General features: G+C 40.4%; 1 protein-coding gene across 2 annotated transcripts in view; it reads right to left on the bottom strand.

Annotated features, from left to right (window-relative positions):
* LOC137623357 (integrin beta-PS-like) overlaps positions 1–19,250 on the bottom strand; it is a 1,240,954-nt gene that overhangs the window by 11,100 nt on the left and 1,210,604 nt on the right. For both annotated transcript variants that reach the window (XM_068354187.1, XM_068354188.1), the window contains 2 exons: positions 14,536–14,675; positions 11,590–11,682 (listed from right to left, as the gene is read on the bottom strand). In XM_068354187.1, coding sequence (XP_068210288.1) covers positions 11,614–11,682; positions 14,536–14,675 — 209 coding nt within the window. In that variant the 3' untranslated portion in view covers positions 11,590–11,613. The remainder of the gene's footprint in view (positions 1–11,589; positions 11,683–14,535; positions 14,676–19,250) is intronic.

The following is a 19,250-nucleotide window of genomic DNA, read 5'->3' as shown; positions in this document are numbered from 1 at the left end:
GGTTTTCAGTCGAGATTTTCCTGTATAAACAATTTGATAGATAATTTTACACACAAAGATTGTACATGGGAAATTCTCTAGGCAATTAGATGTTTTTTTTTTTTTATGTTCGTGTATTATTTTATCAATGTATATGTGTAACTTTTAAAGGTTACTATTTTTCATGGGCAAATTTTTAATTATTGGTAAAAGTGAATGTACAGAATATATGCTGTAAAATTTCCCATCTTTTCATGTACAATGACAAACACAGTCAACAATAAAAAAAAAGTTGAATCAATATTCCTATAAAAAATTTTCATTTAGAGAAATTGGAATTTTAAAGTTTTTTTTTTTGGGGGGGGGGTTGCCAGAAATTAATTGAATAGACTTTAGTATATATAATTAAGAGATCATAAGGACGACATAATCATCATATGTCGGGGTTATTGTATTCAATTGTCGGTGGCAAGCAATTTTCTTCAAATAAAAAAATCCTTCCACACACACATATAGACTACATGTTCCACATGTGAACACATGAGCAAGACCGGCTTACATGATATATTCTCATCTGTATATTTTTTGGGCAAATCTTAAGATTTTGGCCTATTTCGTTATTATTTCTGACACTATGTATCTTTCATCATAAACATAATATAAAATTCGTACATATATAAACCAGCAGACAAAGAAATAATACACCTTAGTGAGTTGTATAAAAAATCACACATTTTGAAGTAATTTGTATTTTTCCTAACTATACAATCCTAATACCTTTAATAGGAGTATGATGTCGGCGAGGCTGAAACGGCCATTAGACTTTTAACAAAGTAAATAAAGTTTGTTACCAGGTGGCGGGGAGGCAATCTTAACTTTGATCTTTGGCCTAGTAGATTGCTGGGTGGTTGAGGAGGGTCGTGTAACTTAAATGTCTGAGATGTATATAAATTAGTTAGGAAAATTAAAAATGAATTTAGAGTTTGTGATTTGTTCCGACACGTATTACAAATAATTGACCTTTAAAATGGAGACTTATCCTTGGGAGGGAGGATATTCCTCTAACCAAAACTGACTTGGTTAACTGACCCAGCAAAAGTCAATTAACTTTGGTCCTAAGGAGAAGTGAAAGTCATGACTCCCATCAACCTCCTAACTTCCTGCGCTTAGGGAAGCAACAAGAGTCATGGTAGGTCATTACCACAAACATAAGTCGATGAAGAATCGATAACCTACCACATATGCTGTCCATTGTATAGACATTATAAGATTAATGAATGCGTATACAACAGGTTTATCGCTCACCTTGCTTGGATGATGGGGGAAATCCTTCAAATACAATTCATAATTATAAAGAAAAGATACTCTGTTGCATAGCTTACCTACGTGTAGCGTCTTGTTCAGCTACAAAATGGTACGACTGCTGTACCCCAAGAGAGGGAAGGAAAAAGAAAGAATTGCGAGTCATTCTTACCTCTCACTGTAGACTTTGGTCTTAACTGTTATCTAAGTCGAGAAGCTATTTGTCCCGGGAGGGAGCTTGGTTTGCTCACCACCTATTTAGCGACTGTAACCGGTCCCAAGGAAAGGTATCATAGGAGCCAAGGGTATTTTCCTGGATGTAGTGGGCACTGAAGGTTGTCTGGCATTTTCAGACGCCAGTCTCCATGGCCTGCGCAATTGACAGAGTCCTCCTGAAGGTTAAGGAAGAGAAGATACTCCAGACTTTGTGAACCCTCCATGTGCATCATCTGGAGCGAGTCTGATGGTTTCCCAAAGCCAGAAGGAAATAGTATTCCTGAAGATTGGCATCCCAACATTCCAGAGCTTAGGAAAAGTTTCTATTGCTCAGGTTTGAAGCATTGATTTCTTTTGAGGTAGCGTCATAATGCTCTCATAGGACAAAGGAGTAGGTAGTCTTGATCACTAGTTACTTCTTTAAGGGGGGAGATGGAGAAGGTCTTGAACCTGGGATCCTGAATGGATGGATTTTGTGTTTTTGCCACTCAGTGGAACGAACAAAAAGGAGACCTTCATATAATCAGCATGATCAACGGCATACAAAATGCCATGCAACTAACCGACTCTTTTGGCCAAGGTCAGGGCAAGCAGAAACACAGTCTTCAGTATCTGATCACAATCTAACGCTGCCTTCAGAGGATTATAAGAAGCTCTTTTGAGAGCTCTTAAGACCTTTGTAATGTCCCATTCAAAAGGTCCAAGTTCCTTCAGAGGGCAAGACTGTTTCAAGCTCCTTGTGAGAATGGGCAGTTCCCATGATATGGAAATGTTCAAGCCCTTCAGTTTGGGGGCCTGGATCAGGCCTGAGTGATAGTCATTTAACACGGCAACTGAGAGATATTTCTGCCAGTGAAGAAAGACAATAAAATCAGCAATTATTTGCAGAGAGGCTCTGATTGGAGGAAAATCCTGCCTATGACACCAATCACAGTAGATGGCCACTTTCCCTGTTAGACTATTGTCGTAGATATGTGAATGTATCCAGATATCTTCTTTGCAGTGCCTTGTGAAAAGCCTTTCACTCAGAAGAGATACTGGATAGCTGCTATGCAATAAGCGACAGGGACACCACAGAGTTGTGGAATCTCTGCAGGTGGGGTTGACAAAGGAGGATGTGCCACTGGTTTAATTCTCTCGGTGTCTTGACAAGAAATATCAGTAGATTGGTGAACCATTCATCTTGTGGCCCCTTGATGACCAGAGTCTCCAACACTGTTGATGACCCAGTGGATTAGGCAGAAGGGCAGAAAAGAGAAAACATCCAGGCTGCTCCAGGATGTTGAAATACATACTCTATCTCAGCTGTCTGGTCTGGGGTTGCAGAACAAAAGCCAGAAAGCTTCTAGTTCCGGTGTTTTGTGAACAAGACAGTCCTTGGAGAGCCCAAGAAGTCAGAAAGCTTTTTTCTATGACTGCTAGAAGGAACCATTCTACCCCAATACCTGTCCCCAGTAGCTGGGTGTGTCTGCTAATACTTTCCTTTTGCCAAGAATGCATCTTGCTATGAGCTCCATGGCATGGTCAAATGCCCCAGTGTAAGGCTTTGTCGCCAACTCACACAGGTCCTGTGAAACAGTCCGTTCCTACTTGCTGACATAGGCCCCTACAGTAGTGTTATCATTCATCAATGCTACTGAGCACCCTATCAAATTCTGTTGGAAAGCTTGCAGAGGTATAAGTATGGCATGCATTTCTAGCAGGTTGATGTACAGACACTTTTCATCTTTGAACAACTGTCCTGAGGAGGTATTTCTCATCAGGTGTGTCCCATCCTTCCATGGATGGATCTGAAAAAAGCAGCAATTCCAAGGATAGGGAGTCAAGATAGACTCCCGCGGAGAGGTCTTCAGCATTCGAAAAACCACTTTAGATCCTCTCTTACTGCTGCATACACTAAAACCATGAGGTGTGAAGAATCGGTGATGGCCGACCAGTGATGCTTCAGACACCACTGTAGCGATCTCTGGTGGAGGCACCCATGTGAATGAGTTTCTCCAATGATGAAAGATGTCCCAGAAGATGTTGCCACTAATGAGCAGATAAATGTTGAACTGAAAGAAAAGGTCACACAACCTCACTGAGTCTGTTGATACGATCAGATCATGTCCATCAACTTTCCCAGGTACTTCTTCCAAATGATGACTATATCCAGATCATTATAAGCGATAAGAGTCTATCTCAATCCTGGAGACTGTCTTCTTAAAGAGGCCAGGATCAACCAAACATCGAGATACCTTAGAAGATGAACCCCATTCAAATTGGACCAAGAAGAGACTAATGTGAACACCCTGGTGAACACATGGATAGTCAGAAGCACAGGACTTTGCACTAATACACCACTCTTTCGAGGATGAAGCAGATATAATTATTGCTCAATCTATGGATAGGTTACTGACAATACTCATACTCCAGATCAACAGAAAGTAAGAAGTACTCTTTGCTGATGGCGGCATGGACAAATTCGTTCCGAGATAGTGGTAAAAAACTGGTCTCTAGCATTTTCCATCCAGAACAGTCGACTGTAGAGGCCAGAAGACCCATCTTGGATGACTTCTAGTGTGATGGATCCCTTTATCATCCCCACCATCACCTTTCTATCAATTCAGCAATTGCAGTACCGAAGCCTTTTGGGAAGGTTTTAAGGGAGGAGATGGATGATGGCGTCTGTCAATATCCTCACCCATAGCCTATGCTCATGCTTGGTCTTGTAAGAGACATAGCAGAGGTAGCAGAAGCGTGAGTACCCATACCTAGTATAATAACCCTTTGCAGTCAAGTTTTTGTATAATAGTATTCTTCCCACAAAACTATACAAAGGGATCTGTTGATGTCTCGTTACACTTGATCTGAGCAGTTGTCCCATACTTCAGTGACTTCTTCCCTCTGTTCGAGTACGACTATCCCCCAATAGGAAGGCACTCAATTATCCTCACTCTTATGAAGAGAGAGAGAGAGAGAGAGAGAGAGAGAGAGAGAGAGAGAGAGAGAGAGAGAGAGAGAGAGAGACACCCAGAAAAGAGGTAAAAGAAGGGCATCCTTTATGATTACTGGTAGTGCCTGTATGTGCTCGTCCTCATAAGCACCGAGCATGGGTATTGGGAGCTAGTGAGTGTGCTCCTTCTCGTGAGAACTAAGTAACAGGAACTAGTGTATGCGCCTGCTCACGTGAGAACTGTGTATCAGGAGCTAGTGGGGATGCTTGCTCTTGTACCGAACGTGTTTCATACATGCTTGACCACTGCAACGATTATACTTTTCATCTTATCACTCGCTTTTCTCTGCACTGTCAATAAAAATCAACCTTTTTAAACTTAATAGGTAATGTTTAATTTTGTCTAAATTTCTGTTACGTTCTTGCTCATAAGTCCTCGTATTTAAGCTAAATGTCTCTTTAATAAAGTTTAGTTGCCTTCACCTCGCCTCTCACTTATCACTTAACTGGCGCCTCGTACATTGGTGACCACTGAAGTGTCTTGCTCCCTCTCACATTCCCTCTTACTGCTGTTCCTTATAATTTCATGATGCCGCCCTCCAACACTGACTTTACTATCAACATCACATCCCTGAAACTATAGGCCTTTGCCAGTACAGGGGCATTCGCCTGGTTTCTGCACGCCGAGGTACAGTTTCGCATTAAGGACGTGACTCGCTTAAGCACCAAAGCAGACTATGTTCTCACAGCGATCCCCAAGGACAATTTCCCAGAAATATCTGATTGGCTTTGTGACCAATGGGATACTCCAATAGCTTATGATGCCATCAAAATATACCTCCTTGAACAGTATTCACCATTGCCAGCCACCCATACAACCAAACTTTTTCAGCCCTTTCAAGAACTGTTGGGGGAACAAAAGGCTTCACTCCCCCTCAGGGAAATGACCAGTATCACTCACCTGCAATCTGTGGCAGATGACTCTCCTCATGAAGTGAATCTATTTCGGGCCCTTTGGATATGGCGCCTACCCAAACCTGTAAGCTCTGCAATCCTCGATGTCGATATTTTGCCCCTTGAAGGACCTAATGACCGAAGTCGATGCCTTTATGAAGAGCCACTTCACCATCTCCAAGACCTCCATCAATGCCTCCAATCCTGACAGAGAGGACAACTACTCATCCTCGACCGAATCTGATGTGAATGCGGTACGACACAGACGCCCACCCCATGACATGTCAAAGTGGCGACAAAGCCACCCACCACACACATATACCACCCCTCACTCACGCCCCAACCAATGGCTCTCCAGTCGCTACTGATGCCCATCGGCCACATTTATGCTACTAGCACTCCAGATTCTGGTCTGCTGCAAAGAAATGTATGAATGGTTACCAGTAGCCAAAAATCGTGTTAAGTAGCGGTGGCCTCCCCTGTCACTAATCTTTTCTTTTTACATGATGCAGTTACAGGCGTTTGATTTTTGGTAGACACGGGTGCTTGTCGTACACTTCTGCCAAGGCCACTCTCCAGGAAATGACGTAGTCTAAGTCTGCCAATGTCTGTCTGGTAGCTGCTAATGGATACCCACCCACAGTTATGAAACCCTCACATTATCATTTGGAAGCACCATATATAATTGTAAGTTTTTTGTTGCTGACGTTACATTGCCAATCCTTGGTGCAGATTTTCTCTCACATTTCCAGTCCCAGGTTGATGTCGCTCACTGTTGGTTAGTCAACTCAGATTCGTACTCCTTGATACTCTCCATCCCGCCCCCTCCAACCTGGCTCTCTACATCAGTGCACCCACGGAAACACACGCCCACTTTCTTATGTTGTACCTAGAAGCTTTCCATCCAAAACTTCGCCAATCGCTAACGGTTCCCACCAAACATGGTATTTATCACCATATCAAGGCAATTGGGGCCACAGTGTTTGCCAGATTCAGGCGTCTGGCACTGGATTGTTTGGCAGCCGCTAAACAAAAGTTAGTCGAAATGAAAGAAATGGGCCTTTGCCAAAAGGCCTCAAGCCCATGGTCATCACCCTTACACATCATCCTGAAGAAAGATGCCTCTCTGTGTCCATGTAGGGATTACAGGGGCCTTAATGTGCAGACTGAACCAGATAACTAACCACTCCCATACATCACCAACAGGACCTCCTATGTGCACAAAGCAAAGGTTTTCTCCCTGCTCGACCTCCTGAAGGGGTATTATCAGGTACCTATGACCCCAGAAGACATCCCCAAGACTGCCATCACCACAATCTTTGGTACATACACCTTCAACTACTCATATTTGGGCCTTCGTAATGCTAGGGCCACGTTTCAAGGCCTCATGGATGGCATCTTTGGGGACCTTTCCTTCTGTATATGTTACCTGGACGACATACTTATGTTCTCTTCCTACAAAGAAGAACACCTCCGTTACCTACGCATCGTGCTTAACTGCTTACAGTAGAGCAGGCTTGTAATCCGGTACGACAAGTATTTCTTTGGTGCCTTCTCCATGCCCGCGACCATCAAAGCACTGCAAAACTTCTTAGGCATTATCAACTATTATCATTGTTTCCTGACAGCCATTGCCGCCACTCTTGGCCCCGTCTACACCTCCCTCAAGGACAAGCCAAAAGACCTGAAGTGGGGTCCCCTTCAAGAAGCGGCCTTATGCAATGCAAAGAGGGCCCCATCAACCGCTGCTGCTCTCACTTTCCTTTTTCTACATGCACCTCTCCTTCTTTCCACCAATGCTAGTGACGTCGCTATTGGTGCAGTAGTTGAACAGGTGGCCAAGGGTTAGCCCTGCCCATTGGCCTTCTTCAATAGAAAACTGTCCAAGTTGGAAACCAGGTAGTCTGCCTTCGACCACTAATTGGTGGCAGTTCACTTGGCTGTCCGCCACTTTAGCCACTTATTGGAAGGTACACATTTTGTTATTCACACGGACCACATGCCCCTGATGCACGCCTTCAATTAACAGCCCGACTTTTTGGTCTGTCCATCAACGCCAACATCTCTCTGCAATGGCTGAATACAATTGCACCCTTCAACACGTCCCTAGAAAAGTAAATACTGTTGCAGATAACTGGTCAATAAACACATTGGCCGCCATTCACCCGGTATTGGATTACAATGCCTTAGCAGAAGCCTAACGAAAAGATCCAGAGTACCAAGCATGTGGGAGATCCTGCACATCCTCCATTGAGAAGACATCCCCCTTGATGACTCCAACACCACCCTCCTCTGTGATGTCAGTACTGATAGACATACACTGTAGATACCTGCTCCCATGTGCAGACAGGTTTTTTATTTAATTCATGGCCTTTCACATCCCTCACTCTGATCTACTACACAGCTACTGAAGACGAAATACATTTGGCACGGAATTACTAAGGATGCTAGGGATTGGGTCCTCGCCTGTACTTCATGCCAAACTTCAAAAGTACATTGACATACAGATTTAGCAGTGGTCATCTTTCCTCAACCTCACCATCATTTTGCCAATACTCATGTCAACTTAGTAGAGCCCATAACCACATAACATGTTTACCATCATCAACCCCTCCACTTGTTGGCCTTAAGTCATTCCCCTGGAAACTGCAACATCTGCCTCATGTACATCTGCCTTACTCTCAGGATGGATCGCGAAATTTGGTATCCCTGAGCATATTACTTTAGACAGGGGTACCACTTTCACCTCTCAATTGTGGACATCAATAGTGAATCTCCTGGGAATCACCCTACATCAGTCATCACCTACAACTCTGCTATAGTAGGTTGGCCAAGGCACCAGTCACCCATTGGATCCTCCTCTTAGTTTACAGCTCGTTTTTATTTTACATAAAATAGTCTGGTCTATTCTTTACATATTCTCCTCTGTCTTCATACACCTGACAACACTGAGATTACGAAACAATTCTTCCTCGCTCAAGGGGTTAACTACTGCAATGTAATTTTTCAGTGGCTACTTTCATCTTGGTAAGGGTAGAAGACACTATTCAGCTATGGTGAGCAGCTCTTCTAGGAGAAGGACACTCCAAAATGAAACCATTGTTCTCCGGTCTTGGGTAGTGCCATAGCTTCTGTACCATGGTCTTTCACTGTCCTGGGGTAGAGTTCTTTTGCTTGAGGGTACACGTGGACACCATATTCTATCTTATCTATCTTCCTTTTTTTTAAAAAGTTTTTACAGTTTATATATAGATATTCATTTTAATGTTGTTACTGTTCTTAAAATATTTTATCTTAATTTTTAATTAAGTTTCTTGTAGTTTCCTTAATTCCTTTCCTCACTGAGCTATTTTCCAGTTGGAGCCCCCAGGCTTATAGCATTCTGTTTTTCCAGCTAAGGTTGTATCTTAGCAAGTAATAATAATAATAACAATAATAATAATAATAATAATAATAATAATAATAATGATGGAACGGTTGAACGTTTGCATCGCACCCTCAAAGCAGAATTGATGTCCCTCCCGAGAACTCCTATTGGTTTACCCAACGTCTCTTGGTCTTCCTAAGACTAAGGACCACTCCTAAAGACGCCCTAGATATCCCGTCATCAGAAAATGGTGTATGGTGACCCATTGGTCGTCACTACCAAATTTTTACCATCTGCAACCTCCTCCAACAATATCCAGTGCCTAAGTCACATTATGGGAAAATTTACTCCATGCCACCCTACTTACAAGCCTCCAGCTAAGCAACATTGCTATTGCCGCTTATAAGGCCTTTTCATTGTGGTTTGTCATACGCCGAAGGTTTTACTCATCAACATCCCCATTAATCCCCAAAAACTTGCATATCTCCTGCTAGATGACCTACCTATATTATGCCTCCCAAGAATAGGGCACCCTATTTCACATGTATATCTTTTTAGGGAGGAAGTCATGTACCGCAAGTGTTTCATACATGGTCTCATACACTGCAACTGTTTTGTTTTTTATCTTATTAATCACTCATCCCTCCACTATTAATAAACCATCCTGTATAAACCTTGTGGGTCATATTTAATTTTGTTTGAATTTTTGTGATATTATTGCTTGTAAGTCCCGGTATTTAAACTCAATGTCTATTCAATAAAGTTTAGATGCATTCACCTCACCTCTCAGTTATAACCAAACTGGTGCCTTGCATACTCTCATGACAATATAGCACAGGTAACGGCAGCAAGTAGAAGGTGTGTTAGTTTTGATTGGTCTAATTGAAGAGGGTTCTTTCCCGTACATAATCTCTTACATTAATAGGTAATAGGTTGACCAGGGCACTAGCTGCCCGTTGAGATACTACTGCTCAAGAGCTATTGGGCACTTTATTGGCCAGACAGTATTACATTGGATCCCTCTCTCTGGTTACAGCTCCTTTTGTCCTTGCCTACACATTTTTAAGGGGGAAGCCATGTACTGCAAGGGCTTTGTACACAATCACGTACACTAAAAAGGTCATTCTTCCCTGCACTGTTAATAAACAAACCTGTATAAACCTGTAGCTCATGTTTAATTTTGTTTGAATTTCTGTGACGTTTTTGCTCACAAGTCCTGGTATTGAAGCTCAATGTCTATTTAATGAAGTTTAGTTGTATTCACCTCACCTCTCAGTTATCACCAAACTGGTGCCTTGCACACTCTCATGACAATGGAGCATAGGTAATGGGCGCAAGTAGCGGGTTAGTTTTGATTGGTGTAATTGAAGAAAGTTCTTTCCGGTACATATCCTCTTACTTTAATAGGTATTAGGTTAACCAGGACACCAGCTACCCGTTGAGATACTACTGTTCCAGAGTTATTGGGCACTTTGACTGGCCGGGAAGTATTACATTGGATCTTTCTCTCTGGTTACAGCTCCTTTTGTCTTTGCCTACACATTTTTAGGGGGGGGGGGGCATGTACCGCAAGTGTTTCATACACACTCTCGTACATACACTGTAACAGTTTTGCTTTACATTTTATTAGTCGCTCTTCCCTGCACTGTTAATAAACACTCTTGTATAAACCTGATAGCTCATGTTTAATTTTGTTTGATTTTTTGTGATGTTCCTGCTCTCAAATCCTGGCATTTAAGCTCGTTGTCTATCTTATAAAGTTTAGTTGCATTCACCTAGCCTCTCAGTTATCACCAAACTGGTGCCTCACACATTCTCATGACAACGGAGCACAGGTAATGGCAGCAAGTATCAGGTGTGTTAGTTTCGATTGGTCTAATTAAAGAGGTTTGTTTCCGGTACATACCCTCTTACTTTAATAGGTAGTAGATTCACCTGGGCACCATCCACCTGTTGAGATACTACCACTAGAGAGTTATTGGGCCCTTTGACTGGCCAGACAGTATTACATTGGATCCCTCTCTCTGGTTACAGCTCATTTTGTCATTGACTATACATACACCTAATAGTTTGGCCTACTCTTCCACATTCTCCTCTGTCCTCATACACCTGACAACACTAAGATTACCAAACAATTCTCCTTCGCCATGTAATTGTTCTGTGGCTACGTTCCTCTTGGTAAGGGTAGAAGAGACTCTTTAGCTATGGTAAGCAGCTCTTCTAGGAGAAGGCCACTCCAAAATCAAACCAATGTTATCTATTCTTGGGTAGTGCCATAGCCTCTGCACCATGGCCTTCCACTGTCTTAGATTAAAGTTCTCTTGGTCGAGAGCGGGAATATTTCCGAAGAGTATTTAAGAGAAACATGTTATGAAGTGCAAATCTAAATTATAATAGCAAAAACCAGAATTTATTATCAGTATTTCATTAGAAATGCAAAAGTAAAATCTCAAAAAATATATAGGTTAATAGTAAAGCTAATAAAAGTAAATACAAGCCTAATAAACATGCTACTGATTTGTGAATGAAACTTTGGTACATATGTTGTTATTTAGATGCTGCTCAAACTTATTATCAGCAAGTTTTCGTTTAATTCTTCCTACAGTAAACGTAGGCCTAAGTCTGGTATGAATAAAATAGTACATATGGAAATCTATTGTTTACATTCAGGAGATTTTTAGAATTTTCAATTTATGTAAGCGGGCATCTTCTTGGCCTAAAGTTAACTGAATATCCTCTTTCAAGTGTTCAAATATAAAATTGCTGTACAAGTGGACTGATGATATTCCATTTTGCTGTGTGCAAGAAAATTTTTACCTAGGATATGATTACCTACCATTGCAGTATTGTGAGGCCACTTTCAATTGTTAACACCAAACAAAGGATTTTGAACAGATGTTGTAGCTTTCTTGTACAAAGGATTATCACTCTGAAAAAAAAAACAGTATATATCATTAATAGCAGCTTTTATTAAAGCAATGTAATTGATAAAAGCTTTTGCTAAAGCAGTGTTAAACGTATGGAGAGGAACTTGTATGCATTACTTTAGCACTGCTCATTTAAAAGATTAACACATTCCTTACCTAGGATGCTTATTAACAAAAGATGGTTATATACCTAGAAAAATTAATGGCAGGCATTTAATTTAAGAGTAACATGGAGGTAAAGATGGGTAAAAATCAGAGACCTTTCTTGAATAATTGCAAAATATTGTATAGTATTACGGTCAGCAACAGAAAATGCAGCCAGTATTGAAATTTCCATAACTGATCTTATTCTATGAAAATAACATGGTGCCTCTAGAAATTGGTCTTGCAGGAGAATGAAGAAAGATTAAACGAGTGAAATTTTAATTTTTTGCTCCTCAGGTTCCATTATTTAACTTCTTTTGCGGATTTATTAGCTATGGCAGCCCTATCCATCTCGGACTTAAACTTCACTGTTAATAGTATTTTCTTTCGAAGTAAACAATCTGATAAAAATCATAATATAATATTCATATCATCACGTCACAACAGTGCTTAAAGGGCCTCTGACGTAAACTTTAAATTGATTTTCACCTTCCATGCAAAACTAGTTTAATGGACTATTATATATAAAGGATTAACAGTGTATATATAAGGACAAGGTATTAAACTGACAATGTCTCTTTGGATCAATTCCTAAGCATATTTCCAGTAAATGTGTAAATGAGGTATTACCTGTCTAGGAGAGCAGTCTGATGAGCTTATCATACTGTGATTTAGTAAAACAGTGCTCGCAAGACACCTGGCTGGAGTTAGCTTTTAATATAGATTTTTCATCATGCTTGTAGAACAGCTTGAATGTACTGTTACATATAAAGGATTGACAGTTTATATAAGGACAAAGCATCAAGGGGACAATGCCTCTTTGAAATAATTAGATAGTTTTCTCAGGCCTTCGGAAGTGGCTAATCCCATCTACTGTATATTTTGTAGCCTACTTGCACGATGGACTGGCTCATCTTGATTCTAGATAAACATTTCATGCTAAGAATAAAGGTCGCCCACACCCCATATTTACTCCTAAGAAACACATCCTGTTGTTTCTTCAATTAGAAAAAAAAGATAAATTGGCATATTGGGAAAGTTTTTTAAAGATTTTTTTTTGTGCTCAATGTCATCATAATTTGTTGGATAAAAACTCCCTCTAATAAATTCTTCATCCCTAGTCTGGATATTGATTTACGGCACCATCGTCCACTTAGTTATCTGTGCCTGTCGCATAAGTTTATATATATATATATATATATATATATATATATATATATATATATATATATATATATATATATATATATATATATATATATATATATATATATATATATCTGACCATACTTCGCATTCAGATTTTCCCAGACTATACAATCCTCTATGTAGTACTAGGTATGAAGTTAATTCTAACAATCTTGCTTCTCTAGCATAACCATCTATACTACAAAGTATTCTAGGAGTTCTATTCCAGCTGTGACCAAATAGTGAATTTACCTTCTAATCTGACGGTTGATCGATGGAACTTTAGAAATTCAAACTTGTTGAATATACCTTTTTTCATTGAGCAGTCTGACATAAGTCTATTATCATAGTTTATGTATGACTGATCTATTTGAATATTCTTATTAATTTGAATATTCTTATTAATTTGAATATACTTTATTTTCTTTAGATAATTTATCATATATATTTGATTTGTTATTTAATTTGTGCACAGACTGCTTTCATTGTTGGAGCCCTTGGGCTTGTAGCATCTTACTTTTCCAACTAGATAATAATAATAATAATAATAATAATAATAATAATAATAATAATAATAATAATAATAATAATAATAATAATAAGAAGAAGAAGAAGAAGAAGAAGAAGAAGAAGAAATGTGGGTGATGCCTGATGAAAAACCTAAAAGCTTTGCCTCGCCAGAACCATCCTGTATTTAGTGAATAAGTGATTATGGATTATCATACTGATAATGGAAGTAGATAAATAAGCTCTATCAACTTTCAATATTTAAATTTCACACAGTGGTTAACTATATTAATTGGCTGCCTAAACGATTTTAAAGGTAAATGATGATAATGTTTTCCTGTCATATGATGTTCCAGGAAATACTAGTAACGTATCTAACATGAAAAAAAACCTACATTATATGCTTACAAAACAAAAAAATATTCTGCAGTCCGTAAATGGTCAAAGGGTGCAAAAAGCTCAGATAATAAAAAAAAAAAAAAACTTCCAGTAGGCAAAGGAGAACATTATAAATTGGAAAGTTAATTTCCAGTACACAAGTGAAGAGCTTGAGGAGCTTGAAATAATTTTTTCTGATTATACCGTACATCTAATTTGTATACATAAACTGGTAAAAAGATGGCGTGGATTTAAAACAAATTTGGATTGAAATGTAGGTCCACTTGCTAAATGGCTACCAAGGGGTAAAATAATCATGTCTTGGCAATATCAGTAAAAAAGTCAAACAATAGTTTCTAAATACCTATATTAATTATTTAAAACAAGCAATGATACAGAAAAATGTAGTGCCACAAGTCCAGTATACTAATAATTCTTGAATAAAAAAAAATACACCTATTAATCATAGTTCCAATAATGCATAATATTAATATTTCATATAGCTGTAGATTATCTAGTAGTAGAAAAATTATTTTTGGTCCATTCATTTACAAATGAATTGTGGAAAATATTGTTCTAGTCACTCTATAGTCTACATCTATAAGAAAATACCAACATAACTAAAAACTAATACTTACTGTACTCCATTTAGCATCTCTTTGCTCCAAAATGAATTTCTGGTATTCACGCCTATCATGAATACTAGCTGTTATTCTCCAGACTAAAAGGGCAACCAGACCGATGAGGACAATAGTAGATATAACGCTAATAATAACACCTGGAATAATCATTATTTTATTCTACAATACAAAAGGTTACAAAATATACAGAACGAATTAGATTCCATAAATAAAATCTACTATTTCAATACTTATGTGAAAATTAATCTTTAGGATTTATTTCCATTTACCTTTTCTATTTTTATTTATAATATTCTATGGTTTATTTTCATTATCTCTCTCTCTCTGTTTTGTGTTTTACCCAATCTCCAATACACTGTCAGTCCAAATAATGACCAGCCATAGGACTCCCTCCTTTTCTCTTGGAATGGCTATGTCTTATTCACCCCTTGATAAGGAATCCAACTTCCTCTCCTAATGCACTTAATTTACCAATCAATGTTGCATGATTTACCTTTTCTCTCAAATTACCATTATACGATGATGCCTGTGATGTCCGTATGAAACAATTTATGATTTTCCTATTTCCTCAAGCATTGTATTCCAGGACCAATTATTCTCCAATCCTGAGCGTAAATTGTACATTAGAACTTACACCTAATTTATCTATAATAGCAGATCAGTATTGCTCGCTTACAACCTGCCGTAGACAGCTCTGTTCTTGAAGGGAATCTACTTTGTGCCCTTTGGTTATGGAGCCTACCCTAACCTAAACGTGCTGCTATCCTCGATATCGATATATTGCCTTGAAGGACCTGATGACCAAAGTCAATGTCCTTATGGACAGCTACTTCACCACCTTCCAGACCTCCATCAATGCCTCCCCTCTTGACAAAGTGGACACCTATTCAATATCGACAGAGTTCGATGTGACTGCGGTAGGACACAGACGCCCACCATGTAACATGCCGGAGCGGAGACAAAGTTGCCCACCACCCACATATACAACCCCTTGCTTACGCCCCAACCAACGACCTCTCCAGCCTCTTCATGACGCCCTTCGGCTGCAGTTATGCCACTCCAAATTTGGGGCTGCTGCAAAAAAATGTGTGAATGGCTGTCAGTGGCCGGAAGACGTATAAGTAGGCCATCGATTGCGGCTGTGGCCTCCCCTGTCACTAATCTTTTCTTTTTACATGATTCAGGTATGGGCATGCGATTTTTGGTAGACACGGGTGCTTACCGTTCTCTTCTGCCAAGGCCTCTCTCCAGGACCCAACATAGTCTGTCTAGGTCTGCAGACATCCGCCTGGTAGCTGACAACGGATCTGTGATACCTGCCCACAGTTATGAAATCCTCCCATTATCTTTTGGAAGCGCTAGATATATTTGGAAGTTTCTCATTGCTAATGTTACATTGCCAATCCTTGGTGCCGACTTTCTCTCACACTTCCACCTCCTGGTCGATGTAGCTCACTGACAGTTAGTCAACACGGATTCAGACTCTTTAATGCCTGTCTATTCCACCCCCTCCAACCTCCCTGTCCACATCCTGTATCCATGGATGGCTATGCCCACCTCCTCGCATCGTACCCAGAATTTTCTGTTCAGAACTTCGTCAAACACCCACGGTTCCTGCCCAACATGGTATATATCACCATATCAAGATGACAGGCCCCACAGTGTTCACCAGATTCAGATGTTTGGTACCAGATCATTCGGCAGCCGCTAAACAAACGTTTGCCAAAATGAAAGAAATGGGCCGCCGTCAAGCCCATGGTCGTCAGCCTTGCACATAGTCCTGAAGAAAGATGACTCGCTGCGTCTTTGTGGGGATCACAGGCGCCTGAACATGCAGACAGATCCAGATCACTACCTGCTCCCTAACATTGCTGACGTGACCTCCCACTTGCACAAAGCGAAGGTTTTCTCCATGCTTGACATCCAGAAGGGGTATTATCAGGTACCCATTAACCCAAAAGACATCCTGAAGACCACCATCACCACCCCTTTCAGTACACACACCTTCAATTACTACCGTTTTGGCCTTCGTAATGCTGGGGCCACTTTTCAATGTCTCGTGTACGGCACCTTAGGAGACATCCCCTTCTGTATCTGTTATGTGGACAACATACTTGTGTTCTATTCCTCCAAAAGGGAACACCTCCGTCATCTACAAATAGTGCTCGACTGCCTATAACAGAACTGCCTTGTTCAGTACGACAAGTGTACCTTTGATGTCAACGAATTATCGTTCTTAGGGCACCGCATCACTCCTCCATGAGAAGGTAGCAGCTGTTCAAAACTTACCCACACCCTCGACCATCAAAGCACTTCAAGAATTCTTAGGCATAATCAGCTATTATCATCGTTTCTTACTAGCCATCACTGCCACTCTTGCCCCTTCTCTACGCCTCCCTCAAGGGCAAGCCAAAAGACTGGAGTGGGGTCCCCTTCAAGAAGTGGCCTTCTGCAACACAAAGAATGCCCTATCAACCACTGTTGCTCTCACTTTTTCCATGCCACATGCACCTCTCCTTTTTTTCCACTGATCCCAGTGACGTTGCTATTGGAGTAGTCCTCGAGCAGGTGGCCTTCTTCATTATTATTATTATTATTATTATTATTATTATTATTACTTGCGAAGCTACAACCCTAGTTGGAAAAACAGGAAGCTATAAGCCCAGGGGCTCCAACAGGGAAAACAACCCAGTGAGGAAAGGAAACAAAGAAAAATAAGATGTTTTAAGAACAGTAACAATATGAAAATAAATATTTCCTATATAAACTATAAAAATTTTAACAAAGCAAGAAGAAGAGAAATTAGATAGAATAGTGCCCGAGTGTACCCCCAAGCAAGAGAACTCTAACCCAAGACAGTGGAAGACCATGGTACAGAGGTTATGGCACTACCCAAGACTAGAGAACAATGGTTTGATTTTGGAGAGTGCTTCTCCTAGAAGAGCTGTTTGTCATAGCTAAAGAGTCTCTTCTACTCTTACCAAAAGGAAAGTAACCACTGAACAATTATAGTGCAGTAGTTAACCCCTTGGGTCATGAAGAATTGTTTGGTAATCTGAGTGTTGTTAGGTGTATGAGGACAGAGGAGATGCTGTAAAGAATAGACCAGACTATTCGAGGTGTGTGTGTAGGCAAAGGGAAAATAGACCGTAACCAGAGAGAAGGATCCAATATAGTACTTTCTGGCCAGTCAAAGGACTCCATAATTCTCTAGCGGTAGTATCTCAACGGGTGGCTGGTGCCCTGGCCAACCTACTACCTATCTTTGACCGCGATTTGCTGGCAATGCACTTGGCTGTCTGTCAATTTCGCCACTTCTTGGAAGGTACACCCTTCATCATCCGGATGGAACGCATGCCTCTGGTGCACGCCTTCACTCGACAGTCAGGCGCCTTGTCCGCCCGTCAACGCCGACATCTCTCTGCCATGGCTGAATGTAATTGTATCCTTTAGCACGTCCCTGGGATAATGAATCCCATTGATGATGCCCTGTCAAGAAACACATTGGATTCCATTCTCTTTGATTGGAATACAACGCTTTGGAAGTGCAACATCCGAATCGTGTACATGTGCCTTACTCCTAGGGTGGATAATAAGATCTGGTATCCATGAGCATATTACTTCTGATAAGGTACCACTTTCACCTCTCAGTTGTGGATATCATTAATGAATATCCTTGGTATTATCCTTCATCAGACAACTACCAATAACCTTGAAGCCAACGGACTGGGTGAACGTTTTCATAGCTCCCTGAAAGTAGCTCTGATGTCTAGCTGCAATGACTCCAAATAGTTTACTCAGGTTCTCTGGGTCCTTCATGGACTAGAGGCCACTCCTAAAGATGCCCTGGATGTCTTGGCAGCTGAAATGGTGTATGGTAACCCATTGGTCGTCCATGCCAAATTATGTCCATCTGCAACCTCCTCCGACAATTTCCAGCACCTATGTCACATTATGGGAAAATTTACTCCATGCCTCCAGACGTACAAGCCCCAGCAAAACAACACATACTGACAGATTTGCACATGGTAGCACACACCGGCACTAGCAAGCCACTGCTAATGTTCCCTTACACAGGCCCTTTAATCGGGATCTGACACACACCAGAGGCTTTCCTAATTAACATACTTTCCCTCAATCAAATCTCATAATGAAAGGAATCCCTGCAAAATACAATCCCAATTCTGTGAACGATGTGATAGTTAGCTGTCTGTCCTTTGTATGATAACCTGAGAGACTGGAAATGATGTGTTTTGTAAAGTGTTATGTAAGCAAAATGGTGTGATGAAAAAGATGTAGACAGTAATGATGTAGCATTGTTAGTTGCAACTGTCTTTGAGAATGACACCCATGATGTCATTTAGAGGAAGGGAACCACTATAGCAGAAAGTGCATTGAAATATTAGTGTATTTGCTCTTTGGATCTAACTCCTATGCCAAATATTTTCACCATGAAGACCCAGCCTGTTTTTGGATAACGACATTTCTTGATACAGTTTAATTTCAGTACAGAAGGAAATTGGCAATCATTTTGAGGAATTCACAAAGGGAGAGCTTTCTCCAATATTTACCATTCTCTACGTAAAGCGTAAATGCATTCAGAAGTGTAACCTGGAGGCGGTAGAGAACTGTCATTATGTCCAATGAATGGACCTCCCAACAATGAACAAAAATTTATCAGCCGGTTGAATAGGTCTATGTTCCTCCCATAT

Source organism: Palaemon carinicauda, chromosome 30 (genome assembly GCF_036898095.1).
Source record: "Palaemon carinicauda isolate YSFRI2023 chromosome 30, ASM3689809v2, whole genome shotgun sequence".
Taxonomy (NCBI): domain Eukaryota; kingdom Metazoa; phylum Arthropoda; class Malacostraca; order Decapoda; family Palaemonidae; genus Palaemon; species Palaemon carinicauda.
Note: the sequence above shows the minus strand (reverse complement) of the source record. Positions and strands in the feature narration are given on the sequence as shown.